The sequence below is a fragment of the Natator depressus genome, chromosome 3 (assembly GCF_965152275.1).
Source record: "Natator depressus isolate rNatDep1 chromosome 3, rNatDep2.hap1, whole genome shotgun sequence".
NCBI lineage: Eukaryota > Metazoa > Chordata > Testudines > Cheloniidae > Natator > Natator depressus.
In genome coordinates, this window is record NC_134236.1 from 48,836,919 (window position 1) to 48,852,327 (window position 15,409).

Genomic DNA, 15,409 nt, shown 5'->3' on the forward strand with positions numbered 1-15,409 from the left:
ATTGTATTTAAAAATTTGGAGATTGGAGGATATTTAGGTTAAAAAAGAAAAAAAGGTAAAGATAAAGGTATATAGTGATCCACAATATGAAGAGTGTATAATTAGTGCTTTTATAACTACTGTAGCAGTAAGTTTATTAGTTTTCTTGTTGAGATATTTTGGCTGTATGACTGAAATAAAGAAGGATGACCACCCCCATTACAGGTGGGCAACACTGATTTTGTGCATAAACCACAATATTAATCAGAGGAAGACAATGTCCTCAGTGTAGATGTAAGGTTGCTGGCTGTAAAATCTGCCCTGTCTCAGTATGACAAGGCATTGAAACAAGGATATCCAACACATGATGATTACGCGACTAAACATCCATATTATGTTGCCTGTTGGTGTGTGGGGTTAAAAAACAGCAAAGAGAAGGACAAAATGGCTAGTATGTGTTTAATTGTTGATTATGAACAGCTGGTTAGGAAGTATAATATGCTAAAAGAAAGGGTGGGAGAGTTAGAAGCAGAGGTAGAAAAACTGCAAGCAGAAGCAAAAAAGTATAAAGCATCAGACTCACAGGGAAAGAGATCTTGTCCCTCAGCACCTTTGGACCCTACATGTGGAACATGGGGATATCAGTCTAGTTTCATGGCTCCGATGAGAGTGCACACTGTCCCTAATCCTAATCAAGATAAAGGGGACCCTGCTCCTGTTAGTCGCCTAGAGCACATTCCTATGAGTCCATCTGACTTGCGGAGCATGTTAAAAGAATTGCCATCTTTGCAGCTTAATAACCCAAACCTACCCTTCTGGGAAAAGGTACAGGAGTAGATGGTAGTGGGGGGCTTACATGCTTTTGATGTTTTCACCATGGTAAAAGCAAAATGTCCTGGCACAGCCTGGAGTAGGATTGCTATTGGTTTTAATAACTCTGCATGGGCAACTGCTATTTTCGCCTCCTCAGCTGATATGGAAACCGCAGTGCAGAATTTCCTACAGGCAGTAATGGTGGCTTTTGGGCTGGGTACTAAATTGTACTCATTATATGCTAACTGAAAACAGCATCCAAATGAGCCTTTTGAAAAATGTGTGGAAGACAAGTTTGAATTGTATCAACAGTATGGGGGGCAACAGAATGCTACTCGTGAAGATGCTATATCCATAGGGAAGGTACTTGATGGGGTATGTGGCCTGTATAAGGCAGCCCTGAAAACTGGCTTTCAGCCTCCAGGTTATGCTGAATTATTAACATGGGCTTCAAACATTAGCAAATACAATCAGGAACAGGGTACAGGAGAAAAGGTGCACAGAATGCAAACCCAAGGACAGAAAGGAAAAGGAAAATTGAATATAAGTTTGGAAGATAGCTTTGTTGCTGCAGTTAAAGCAGCAAATGTAGGAGGTGGTAATTGTAGTAACTGAGGAATGTTGGGCCATAACAAAAAGGAATGTTATAAGAAAGGGGGTGGAAGAGCTGATCGGTGTATGAAATGTGACCAGACAGGGCATTGGTCCAAGAATTGCTCTAGTAACAAGGGTAAAGACCCTCTTGAGACTACGTCTTGGGACCAATTAATAAAAATCCTCAACTCCATGAAAAAATCCTCCAATTAGGGGCTTTCGGCCCCCATTGCAGCGAGCCACTATGGCTCATCTGCATGTCTGTATCTAAATGCTAGGGTTGGGGGCATGTCATGTAAAATCCTTATAGATATGGGAGCTTCAGTATCCATCACTGATATTCCAGGATTACCTTTGACTTCTAAATTTACTACTTTAACAGGGTTGGGGGGAGCAAGTATGAGAGCATATCTGACAAAGCCCCTTTTAATCGAGACAGAAGAACATTTTTGGATGGGGCAATTTTATTATGCGCTAAAACAAGCTGAAGGTACAATAATGGGAATTGATATGTTACGAAAATTGGGGTCTCATTTAAATTTGGGTGAGTCACCTTCGTTGCAAATACCATCTCAAGAGTCTAGTGCTAATGTGCCTCTGATCTATTCTTCTCCAGGTGAGCATGTGTGCATTGTGCAGGTTCTCCCTGAGCTGCCAGGACCAGAGGGAGTGTGGGCAGCCGATAAACTCGACTGTGGTTTGATGAATGTCCCACCAGTGGTGATTACAGGAAATCTTCCCCCTCCCGCACGTCCCTATCCAATTAGACCAGAGGCCCTGATGGTGGTAGAAAGTACAGTCAAAGAGTTGATGAAGAGGGGAGTTGTAAAAGAAATACAGTCAAAATGTAATTCATCTGTCTGGCCTGTTAAGAAGCCAAATGGGTCGTGGCGGCTTACCATTGATTATCGAAATATTAACATGCATGCAGACAGGCTCACCCCCCAGTCACTGACCCTAGTACTATTCTTTCCACTGTACCTAATGATCACATCGTGTTTTCAGCCTTGGACATTAGCAATGGCTTTTGGTCTGTTCCTGGGCACCCTGACAGTCAATTTTGGTTTGCATTTACTGTTAAAGGGAAGCACTATACCTTTACTCGCCTAAGCCAGTGTTTTCATAACTCACCTACTTTGTTTCATAGAGTGTTAGCTGATGTGCTGGCAAAGCTTCCAGACGTGGTTTATTGTATTGTACAGTATGTAGATGATCTTCTTATCTCCTCACCAGATCAGCAAACACACATGAAAGACTTAGAAGTGATCCTGCAGCACTTGGCAGACAGTGGGGTAAAATGTAATGCTAGAAAGGCTCAGATCGCAGAGGAGGAAATATCATATCTGGGGTGTCTAATATCCAAAGGGTACAAGCGTTTAACTGTAGACCGCATTGAGGCTATTAATGCATGCCCATGACCAATTATGGTCAGGGGAGTTAGGAAAGTGTTGGGGCTATTCAATTTCTGCCGAACTCAAATCCCAAATTATTAAAGGATTGTCCAGCCCTTTAATAATCTCCTGACGGGTGCTGGTGAACTACATGATGCAACTGAATGGACATTTGAATGTGAACAGGTATTTACCACATTGAAACAGAGGCTAAGTACCGCCCCAGGGTTGGGACTTCCTAATCCATTAATGCCTTTTACATTGTACACGCATGTCAGTGAGGGACATAGGGCAGCAGTGTTAACACAAAACCATGGGGACAAACAGCGCCCAGTAGCATAGTACTCTTCTAAACCAGATGCTGTCGCTCAAACAATGCCACCATGCCTCCAGGCAGTGGAAGGAGCTTCTATGGCCCTAAGTCAGGCTTCACCACTTATTGGTTCACAGGATGTAAATACTGTCGTGCCTCAAGCTGTCCTTGCTATTTTATCAGGAAATAAATCTTCGGCAGTCCATGTGGTAAGATGGACTCAATGGGAAACAAGTTTGCTAACGCCTTCGGTACATCTGCAATGAGCGTCATCGCTAAACCCTGCCACCCTCATGCCTACCTCAGATGAGGGACACCCACATCATTGTTGCCTTGAGGAAGAGCCCATGGACCTTCCATTGGTAAAAGAAGCTGAAATACCTGGTGCCCCTTGCCTATACGTGGGTGGTTTTTCCTTCTATGTGGACGGCAAGCGACACACAGGATGGGCCATTTGTACTCAGGATGGGCAGCTGGTGGCATATGGCAGTTTACCTGGGGCATCTGCACAAGTAGCAGAACTACAGGCATTCGTTGCAGCATGTGAAGCTGCGAAAGGTCACGCTGTAAACATACATACTGATTCTAGATAGGCGTTTGGGGTTGTACATGATTATATTAACTTGTGGGTAAATCAGGGATTCCTGACGAGTACAGGATCCCCAATACAAAATGGGGAGATAGTGGAGAAACTTCATGCAGCCCTGCAGAAACCTACCGAAGTAGCAGTGATAAAAGCGAGGGCCCACACAAAAGGGACAGACCCTTCTAGCAAGGGAAACCAAAGGGCAGACGAACTAGTAAAACAAGCAGCAGTGGAAGGTAAAGAGACACAATTGATTGCTGCAACACAGCCTCTCGTACAAACCCCAAACTTTTTTGAATTACAGGACATCCAACACGCTGCACCAAGGGCAGAGAAGTGGTTATGGATGCATAATGGGGGCAAACTGTGTGATGATAACACTTGGAGAGGTCCGGGAACACATTAGTGTTACCAAGTGTGCCGATGGAAACGATGATCCAAGCGTATCACATGTTGGGACATGATGGAGCACAGAGGGTGATCCACCAGATGTCGGACACCTGGTGGAATCCTAAGCTTAATGCAAACGTGCATGATTATGTGAGGAGGTGTGTAACATGTGCTCAATGTAATTCTGCTCCCACAGTGAAAGTGAGAATGCGACATCAGCCAAGACCAACACAGCCCTTCACACAGTTACAAATAGATTTCATTGGGCCCCTGCCAAGGTGCAGAGGGAAACAATACGTTCTGATGATCACGGATCACTTTACTGAGTGGGTAGAAGCTTTCCCAGTGGCCAAGGCCACTGCATCTGATGTAGCTAAAATACTGATGACAGAAATAATTCTTTGATGGGGACTTCCATGCTTCATTGATAGTAACCAAGGTACCCATTTTACAGGGAAGGTGATGAAAACTGTATGCATGGCACTGGGGATCAAACAGAAATTCCACTGTCCCTACCATCCCCAGAGTTCGGGATTAGTAGAAAGAGCTAACCGAACCATTAAAAACAAACTAACCAAACAGGTGTTTTCTGTTACAGGGAAAGACTGGGTCACCAACCTATAAGTGGCCCTCATGGCCACCAACCTATAAGTGGCCCTCATGGCCCTCATGTCTATGAGAGCCAGTCCTACTAATCCACATTCCTTATCTCCTTTTGAAATGCTGACAGGGTGGTCGATGAGGACTACAGGAAATCTGTGCATTGGCGTGTGGGGGGGAATTGTATGTCATGGGTGACCAGCTTGCTGAATATTGCAAATTATCTCAGTGTGTGTCACAGGACCCCCGAACTGAACCAGACCCAAAGGCCATCAAAGAGCACACGTGTGAGGTGCAGCCCAGTGATCAGGTGCTGGTGAAAGCCTATAGAAAATGACCCTCTGAATCAGCCTAGACTGGACCTCACACAGTTCTCTTGGTAACTCCTTCAGCAGCCTGGGTCACTGGAATTCCAGTTTGGGTGCACCTGTCACGAGTAAAAGTATACAAAGGTGAGACTCAACATGGGGCACAATAATCCCTGTTTACCCTATGGACTCCTGGAGAGCCACTCTCAATATTGTTAAGTGTTTTCATTTGATGTTCCCACTTTAAAATTGATGTAGGAATTTTTTGTGGTCTATTAATTGTTTTGAGTGGTTTCTGAGACTTGAGAGTTCTTTTAGAAGTCTCATCTTAATAATGCTGCAGTGGCTTTTAGTATTTTATTGATGTAATCACCTGGGGAGGAGCCAGTGGATCAGTTGTAAATGCCATTACTCAAGCTATCAAATCTAATAATAGGGACTGGGTTGAAAATTTGTTAGTAGCAGGGATGACAGTCTATTGTGGTGAGAGTAGGGCTCATGTCTAATCAAGTTAGATATCACATTAACTCAGCAACACAGTTGGTCAGGTCCTCACTGTTGTACTCAGCCATCTATTAAAAACTACTAAAATATATGAGCAAGCATTGGTCTAGGCATGTGGAAGAATTGTGTTATCATTCTGGCATGGTGTTCAACATGAAAGTTGCAGCCCTGATAGGAGACTTGCTCATGTCACAGGTGCCCTGTTGGGTGAGAGCTGCAGTTCTCAAAGACTGAATGTCTTCACCTTGGATGATGACAGGGGAGTGGTCCCTATCGATAACATGGCATGTTGGGATGGTCATTCCATCCTTGGAGGAGTGTTAATTCCTGTGGGTTGGGCTTCTGAATTGGAGACTCAGCCCGTCCCCCCACTCCCATTCTCATGTCACAGACATCTGTGTAGCATCAAGAATTCTGGGTATGTAATAATATATAACTATATAGCTTTCCTATGGGACCAATGTTCCATCCTGGGAGGATGGGTTTTGTGAATGGGAAACCTGAAGTCAGGACAAGCCTCATCTCAAACGTTGGGACCTGACTTAATGGTGCATGTAATGTTTAATTTAATGGATGATATAACAGTGAGGAAGGACTCCACTACCTGGTGTGGATTTGGGTGATTAACTTTGGCAGGCAAGCCTTGCTTAAACATCTTGTTCTTCCTATTGTGTTAAGCCTATTAGAAGATATTACGAAAGAAGGGGTAGGGCAATTACAGTGATTCAGTGAATAGAAGGGTTTGCTATTGTGGAAACAGAGATTCCATGGGGATGGATTTGGGCTGTGTTCTTGCAATGGGTATGGGGACTTATTATTATTTTTATTGTAGATATTATTATGTATTATTTAATTTTGTTACCAAAATTGCAGTTAATTAAGTGTTGATAAGGTCAATTATTGCTCCTAATAAATACAAGGAAGTGGTGTTAGTGGGGTCTAAGAATTGTTCTTAGACCCAAAACCAAATGGGGGAGTTGAAGGGTATGCTTGTGTTCATTTTAAACAAAATGTGATTTAGAAGGTACGTATGCATAAAGAAGCATGCTGTGGCTCACCACCCTAGGAACATTCTAGAAAAGGTCAAGGGGAGGGAGGTGAGCTCAACATGTGGAGTGGAGAAGTATAAGCATGTGACGAACAACTCCATAAATGGAAAGGTTAAATATGATTGGCTAGAGGTCTGTGTTATGTAACTTATATAACTGCCATGTGCTATAAAATAGCAACGGGAGGGGCTCCTTGCTGGAGGGACTCTGGCTGATTTTTGTACCAGGGGCTCTCCCCTTGTGCACATTGAATAAAGTCTTGTTGAATTGACTAAAGTATTGAAGACCCTTGATTCTGCCCGGCATCTGACTCATTTGGTTATTATTGGGAACCACAAAGTCCCAACACTCCACATCTCATTTACCTCTATACCAGGATCCCCCTCTCGCCCAGGCAATCCAGGATCTCCACGTATTCCCTGTAAATGAACAAAATCCCATCAAGTAAACATACAAAAACAGATTGTGCAGTTTAGCAAGATGGACAAATTAGGCTTATTCATACGATACCTTTGGACCAGGTGTACCTTTCCTTCCTCGAGGTCCAGTAAAACCCTAGATAAACAATTAATGCATTGGTTTTTATTAGATTTTTTAAAAACCCACAAAAGCCAACTGTGTCATTATAACTATGACAGTGTACAAGCAGGGATAGGTACCTAGTATCTGAGAAACCAATGAAATTCTGGCAGGGCATGGCTGTTTAATCCTATTTTCTCAATTTTTGAAATATCAGCCATATATATATACACACATACACACACACACACACACAGAGAGGAATCTATTTGGCTTCCTTAATAATAGTACAAAATCATAATATTTTCCTTGTACAATAAACTAGCATATATTCAGTATCAATAGCCCAATTACTGTATTCTAAGGTTTCATAGTTAAAGGCCCCATTCTGTAAATACATTAAATGGGCATAGTGTGTATTATTATGTGACCAGATGGTCCTTTTAGGCACAACCCTGAGTATGGGATGTGGGTAGCTGCTCCACCTTGCTAGATTCCAGCAAATTCACTCAAACCTTGAGGGCACAGTTCTTCTGGTACTGCTTTCTTATACTAGGGAAATGAGACTAAGAAAAGTAATCTACTACAGCCCTTTACAGATCACAGCATACTTCCTGCTGCCCATGTCCAGCCAACTCCACTGACTGGTTCATAGGGAGGTAGAGCCAGACATTTCAATTGTACCACATAAAGTGCTAAGTTCCAAGTCGAAGAAGATTCTGCCTCCGAACCCCACTGCACCACAGGAAAGGGAGCAAGCAGAGAAGATTTTCCTTGAAAGCTTTGGGACCCTTGGTTCCCTTCTTCTCTCCATCCCTCAGAACCTCAGTCTGGTCCTTGGAGTCCAGGAACCAACTGAGTTTATGGGGAGGAGTGATTAGAGGCAAACAGGCTGGGCTGTTGCCCAGGCTGGGTGTGTGGAGTACTGACAAGTTGAGCTGGATCTCATCAATGGTAGGAAAGCAGCCATTAGTGGGCTATTTCCCCTTCCATATGGGTGAGCAGGGAAAGGCAGGCAGGGGTATAGAGTAGGTGGAGCTGAGCTGACCAAAAGGAGGAAGTACCAGGAAAAACACTGGTGCATCTTATTTCGCCACAGAACAAGGAGAAAGCAGTGACTTAATTGTGTGCTGCCCCTTACTCAACTGGGTCAAGCTGTCAACCCAGCCTCGTATGGGAAGCTTGTCTTTCCAACACTGATACAAAACCATAATTGAGAAATTTTAGTGGCAAATTCATTCCAGTGGAGCTCTATTGAAGCCAATTAATAAATCTGGCCCTAATTGTTTTAGAGTTTGTTTGCCAAAAAGTAACATCCCATACATAAAACTTCTTCCCTGTAAATGTTTTCTGCTCCCTCTATCCCTAGTCATTCTTTCCACTCATTTTTCAAATTGTATTTTTCTATTACTATTTAGGGCACAATCCTTCTACTTAAGTCAATGGGTGTTTTGACACAGAGATCCATGGGAGCAGGATAGGCCCCATCACAAGGTGACTGTCCCCTTTAAGAGTATATAGGGGCCAGCCACACCTGTACCATAATTAATTAGTTGCTTCACAGCCTGTTACACTCTGATGCACCCAGACCAGCAATTCCAAGACACAAGGAAATCAAAGCAAAACACGTAGGTGGTCAATCAAAATGTATAACCATGGACCAGTTAAGTCAGCAACAGCTGGAACAATATACAATAGCAGTCCAAATGGCAGATATGTAGCAACAGGCCCTGAGTAACCATCCACACACACACACACACACACACACACACGAACAGGAACACTGAACTGAGTTCAGGGAGGAGGAACCAGGAAAGAAATAGGAACATGGAGCAGAATGCAATAAGTAGGAAGGACACACACACACACACACACCAGTCATACAATTTCCTTCTTTTCCCCCCCCCCCCCAAACATTCAACAGTACCTTGCTGGTAACTAGGGGTGATCCCAGGGCCATAGGTTATACCTCTGATTAAATACAGGGGTGGATGCTGCTGCTCTGGTGCAACTTTCCCAATTAGCCATCTGACATCATCATACACAGAAAAAGTGTCCTCTTCCCTATCTGTTTCCCTTTCAGTATGCAGTGTATCTCGCTGGTTAACAACATGTTCTCCATGTGATAAACGCCCTTGCCATTCTCTGTACCCTTCAGCCTCCAAGATCATGACACAAACATAAAAAATGCTTCCAGACCCTCACCTAACATATGGTGCTTGTCCAGGATAGAACACATGGAGTCTTGCACAGATGCGCTTGTTAAAACTCATATTTCCTAGTCCCATCAGTTGGCTTTGAAGGTGGCGAAGGGTTGGGATGAAACTTTTCCATCAGCAGAGGCAACGTGGTTCTCATAGGTTGGTGAAGAGCCAATAGATAAGGGTTTCTCCAGTACTTTCATGAGGTATACTCCAAATATCATATAAGCTATGACTCAATAAAATAGAGAGGGATGTATCTGGACATTCCTCCAGTATGCAAGCTGCACATTTCTTCAGAGTCCCATGCAGTCTCTCCACTATCCCATTTCTTTGGGGATGGTACATACCAGGTTTATAATGTACTTTAACAATATTCCTCAGAAAACCTTCAAACCATCTTGATACCAAAGGTGTCCCATTATCTGAAACAAGGCTCTCTGGTAGGCCAAACATCGCATATAAAATGATTAGGCAAGAAATGAGCTGCTTTCACGTGTCTTGTGAAATTATGAATGCAAATAGATAAAGTGAATAATAATCTGTAACATTGACAGAGTGTAGGCATGGAAACTGCGCCGACGTCCCTATTGCATGCATCAGTCTCAGTCACTCCAGGCTTCCTTGGATCAAATTAAGCATGGGATTGGATCCCAAAGAGGACTTGATGCAGGGTTTCAAAACCCTGCTTTGTCTCTTTAGTCCAAACCAACTGGCCCTGGCCCTCGGTTAAATCCCACAGTGGCTTGACAAAGATACTAAAATGTGGCAAAGCATGGCAACCTCTATATTGAGTTAGGCCAAGGAATGAACATAAACTGCTACCATCAGTGGGTAATGGTAGCAAAGCAACAGCATGTAGCCATTCAGATGTTGGTTTCACATCATCGACAGAATTTCCTACAAACTATACAGCATCTTTTGTTAAATTGCACTTGGCTGCATTCAACTGTATGCCAACTTGTTGGAGTTGGTCTAGCTGGTCCAGAATAGCATTAAGCTCAGGAAGGGTCTTAGCAAAGATGAGAATGTCATCCTGGATATTATCAAGGAGCTGAGAGATCACTCTCAGAAAAACCAAGGAGCAGTAACTACACCAAAAGGGAGCCATTGATATCAGTACCTCCCAAAGGGTGTACTGAAAGTCAATAAAAACGGTGAACTTTTAGCCACAGGTATTTGCCAATAAATGGATCGGTAATCCAACGCAGGGAAAGTCCAGGATCCACTTACTTGGCATATCACCCCTTTGAAGGTTGGCAGTTGAAACTCCTCAGGTTTCCTATATTTATTAAGTGCTCTAGAATCTGTGGCACATTCAAATGTTGCCATTCTTCCTTTATACGATAACTCTGTGTGAGCTCCAGTCCATAGCCTCTTCCACTTCCTGAATGATACCAATATGTTTCATGCGCTGTCCTTCTCACATAGCAGTTCTAGGCAGGCAGGCAGGGAAATAGGCCAAGTGACCTGTAGTACTATAGCAGAAACACTGAGGAGATAGCAACTTTTGCTGCCAAGGCTGCGGAGTTGGAGTAGGTAGTGTTGTATGACTCTGGGCAATGGAAGCAGAAGGAGCAGCCGACAGTTTAATTGAAGGCACAAAGGTAGCAGCAGTCTGAGACATAGAACCACTTTCAGCTGGAATCCCCTCAAATGCCTCATGCTTAGCAACCATGGTATCAAAAATTAGCACTCTAGCATCTTCAGCCAGCAACAGTTTGCCCCGGCAGTCATTGGCTATACCAATCACAAAAATATCCTTGGGCATGATCATCAGAATTTCCCCAAATTCATAGTTCTGGGCCAACTGCCGCAAACAACATGCAAACTCATGTATGGTTTCATTGGACTGCTGGCAACCTTCAAAAAATGTTCTCCTCTTAAGCAGAACAGCATCTCCAGTCCCAAAATACTCATTAAGGCACTACATGGTGGCATCAAAGGAGGACTTGGTTTCCAGGACTCCATCAGAAATAAGAATGCTATCATGGCCCAGGCCTAAGCAGTTCTGCAGCAAGGATAACCTAACAGCTTTTGGAGAGTTGCAGGATCTGCACATGGTTCTGAACATTCTGAATGAAGTACAGACAGTCAACAGCTGGAGGGTGTAAGGGCAGCATGGATTGCAGAATAGAAGCGCTCATTGCCATAATATTACACTCCAATGCACCCCAGAACAGCAATCCCAGACCACAAGGAAATTGAAGTAAGAAAGGCAGGTAAGTGATCAATCAAAACATACAATAACCATAAACCAGTTAACTTAGCAACAGTAGGAACAAAACAGAACAGTCCAAATGTCAGGTATGTAGCAGCAGGGCCTGGGTAACTGCACACACCCAACACTATGTACATGCACAGAAACAGACCCTGGAACACTGAGCTCAGGGAGCAGGAACCAGGCAAACAAACAGAAACAGGGCGCAGGAGGCAATAAGCAGGAAGGTAACAGACACACCAGTCATTACACAGCCTGAGGGGCGGGACTAAGGAGGGTCAGATGATAGACTAATGGAAATCTGGCCCTTGTAAAAGGAATGAGAGTGAGTTCAGTCAAAAGTTGAAAGCACAAGGAGTAAGCAGGCAGGCACTCAGGTTGGCTGACTTCTGTGATAGGTCCTGCAAGGAAAAGGGTTGTCCAGGGGAACCAGCATGAGGCTCTATACCAGATCCAGGAAGGACATGAGGCACTAAGCCCAGAAGGTGAGGGACTTTTCTATTTGGTGGGACTTTTTAGTTTGGACTCTTGCTTCCCCAGAAGGTGTTGTTTGTTGTGACTTGGCTGGAGGGCTAAGCCACATCTCCAGCACAGATTAGTGTGCAGAGAGCCAAGCAGATCCACCTTGGGGAGGGAAACTGAGGCAGGGAGTGCACAGCACCGTGTTTGGCCAACAGGGAGCACCTCTGAGCAGCCATGTCCCTATGACAGCCCCTTGTTCTTCTTGTGTGAATTTTACATGATTCTCTTATGTGTGGAGAGTGAGGGTCACTATCTATTCAGTTCCAAGCTTCTCTACTGAGGCTGCCAATATCAATGCTAATGAGTGCAAATCATGATAATGGTTCTTGTGATATCACTGTCTAGTGGGAATTGGACTAAGATCATTTCATTTCAGAGACCAGTCAATTAACATCAGTATGGAAACAACTTGTGGGACTAATCACTAGCAGCTTGGGATGCATTTGAACTGGTGACCTGTCGGTAAAAGACTCCATTTCCCATTTACCAATCCTCTAAACCAGTGGTTCTCAAAGCCGGTCCTCCACTTGTTCAGGAAAAGCCCCTGGTGCGCCAGACTGGTTTGTTTACCTGCCACATCCGCAGGTTCGGTCAATCGCGGCTCCCACTGGCAGCGGTTCGCCGCTCCAGGCCAATGCGGGCTGCGGGAAGCGGCGCGGGCCAAGGAACGTGCTGGCCACCCTTCCCGCAGCCCCAATTGGCCTGGAGCGGCAAACTGCGGCCAGTCGGAGCCGCGATCGGCCGAACCTGCGGACGCGGCAGGTAAACAAACCAGTCTGGCGCGCCAGTGGCTTTCCCTCAAAAAGTGGCGGACTGGCTTTGAGAAACACTGCTCTAAACCATATGGTCCCTCTCTCTTTAGTAGTCTAGCTCTAGATACAGTAGAATTGCTAGTTCTTGAAAAGCAGAAACATAGCTTACTGTAGCTCCTTTTGGTCCGGGTGGACCAAAATCCCCTGGAACACCAACAGGGCCCTGCAATTAACAAACACAAATACCTGCACTGTGTAAAAAGAGGTATCGGCTTTCATGAACAACTAACTTCTACTATGAATTATCAGTGCAACTGTAACCTGTATAAAATTACCACATACAAGCAAGATACACTGCTGTCCACTAGGATCACAGAGTTAATTCATCCTTTTCAGCTTGTATATTCAGGTGTAAGATTAAAAAAAGTTGCTCATAACAAATCTGGTACATTTTTATCTTTACTGTGACGAACAACATATGCCATTCTTTAGTGACTGGTACTCCATATCTGAGTAGATTTTTGGTAATGTAACAATCACTGAAGATAATGGAGTCTTGGAGACAGAAGGAAGGCAGGGTCAAGCCTGTAAGCATTATAAGAATAATGGGAAATATTTTGGTTCCACTGGAACATTCGTTGTAATAATCTGTGGGGTGTTTATCGGACAGCAATAAAAGGGGTGTGAAGAACATGGGAGATATCTGTATTATTTTTTATGAATATTATATACACCTTTTTCTATTTGATTGACTAGGATGATGTCTGCCACAGGGGGACAAAGAATTAACTTAGGCTATGTCTACACTACATCATTTACAGTGGCATCAGTGCAGCTGTGCCACTGTAGTGCTTCTGGTGAAGATGCTGTAAGCAGACAGGAGAGAGCTCTCCTGTTGGCTTAATAACTTCACCTCCGTGAGAAGCAGTAGCTATGTCATCGGCACTTAGGTCAGTATAACTTATGTTGCTCGGGGAGGTGACTTTTTCATACTCCTGAGCAATGTAAATTATACCAAAGTAATTATAGCATAGACATAGTCTGAGTCCTCCTCTGCAGGATGGCAGACAGTGGATACAGACAGCCCAATCGCTAATATTTAACCAAGCAATACAGGTATCAAGAATTGTAGTCCAAGGGGAGACTACTGGCCAAAGTCTATTGACTTCCTAATGATCCACTCTAACAAACAGAGTATTGGAGAATGAAAAAACCCAGGGGGAGGGCATCAAGAGACAAAGATGTTAAAATTTGTTATTAAAAGTGTCTCTGCAGCAAGACCAGTTCCAAACCAAAGGACAAGACTGCATAGGAGAAAAAGGAATGCAGAATAATCTTAGGTGCCCTGGAAGACACTAACTAAGACCCACTGAATAAGGAAGGGTCTTGTGTGCAGGTGTTAGTTGTTTTTCCCTATATCTGTATATCTCTTGTGCTGTGTCTAAGAGTAAAGTGTGTGTGTGATTTAGTAGTCCATGTGTGTAGTGAAACGGAATGGCCTCCCACGGACCTGGAGGGGGAGGAAGCCCTCACTGAGCCCTGGTGGGCAGAGCCAGGCCATGCTCAACCCTCCCGCTGGAAGTCAGTGGGCGGGACAGGAAGTATAAAAGGCAGGTCTGGAAGCTCAGTTGGGCTGCAGCTACCAGGGAAGCCAGATGCCTCCTGCTTGCTCTGGAGCTGGGAGACTGCTGCAAGCCGTCATGGGCTGAGGACTGGCCAGAGCCGTACGCTGACCCAACCACGGAGGAGTTGCCAGGAGTACCACAGGCCTTCTACGCTGATGATCTCGACAACCCTCTGCAGACCCAAGGGTACAACCCAAGGGGGAGTTAGGAAGTGGCCCAGGGGCAGCTGACTCAAGACTGACTGCAGCACTGCCTGAGTTTAGATCAGCGTATTACGGTCAGGATACCTCCGACAAATCCTGCTGCCACAGTTAGGACCCTGGGCCAGGGTGCAGTGGAGTGGGTGGGCCTGCGCCCCTCCCCCCCCCGCCACCCCACTCTGGGGTGGCAGTCTCCCCCTAGGGCCTGAGCCCTAGACTCCTGTTGCCCCACTGTGACAGAGGGCCTGGGCTACTTAATTTCCATTGTTGCTCAACCCTGAAACAGGCCCAAACTATAGACTCATTGCCTTAGGGCCTGGGCCACCTAACTGACTTTTGCTGCTGGGCCCTGAATACAGGCCCGAGCTATAGATTCTTGCCGTGCCACTAATTCCCCAATACAGGCAACGCCCAGAGACGTAGTGAGGCGGACTGGCCTCCCATGGACCCGGAGGGGGAGGAACCCTGCTGCTGAACCATACTTGCTTTAAATGTCACAAAGTCCCTGAAGGGAGAAATACTAATCTAGAGCACCCACAAATTGTGAATCTTGCGATTTGGGAGTCAGCACTGATCTTGGGGCACAGGGTAGCTGGACCACAGAGTCCCCCATCCTGAGAAGCGATACCAGTCTTGGAGACTGTACGCTAGGAGCATGCCTCAAAGGCCAGATATAGAAAAGAAGTGTCTGAATGCTGTGGCAACTCAGTAAATTGAAAAGCCCATGGGATCCAGAGGTTTGGATCCAGTGCAGCAGTCTGGTGAGCATCCACCAGGGGGAGTTTAGCAAGAGTAAATCGGAAAAGCTCCATGACATTTATTTCACTAATTTAAGAAGAACA

At 44.8% G+C, this 15,409-nt stretch overlaps 1 protein-coding gene across 1 annotated transcript in view; it reads right to left on the bottom strand.

Annotated features, from left to right (window-relative positions):
* The window catches only part of LOC141984479 (uncharacterized), a 56,427-nt gene that overhangs the window by 13,967 nt on the left and 27,051 nt on the right, over window positions 1-15,409 (bottom strand). Inside the window, exons 15-17 of the mRNA XM_074947559.1 lie at window positions 12,912-12,965; window positions 7,038-7,082; window positions 6,893-6,946 (exon numbers count right to left, since the gene is read on the bottom strand). Of these exons, the coding sequence (XP_074803660.1) occupies window positions 6,893-6,946; window positions 7,038-7,082; window positions 12,912-12,965 (153 nt within the window). The remainder of the gene's footprint in view (window positions 1-6,892; window positions 6,947-7,037; window positions 7,083-12,911; window positions 12,966-15,409) is intronic.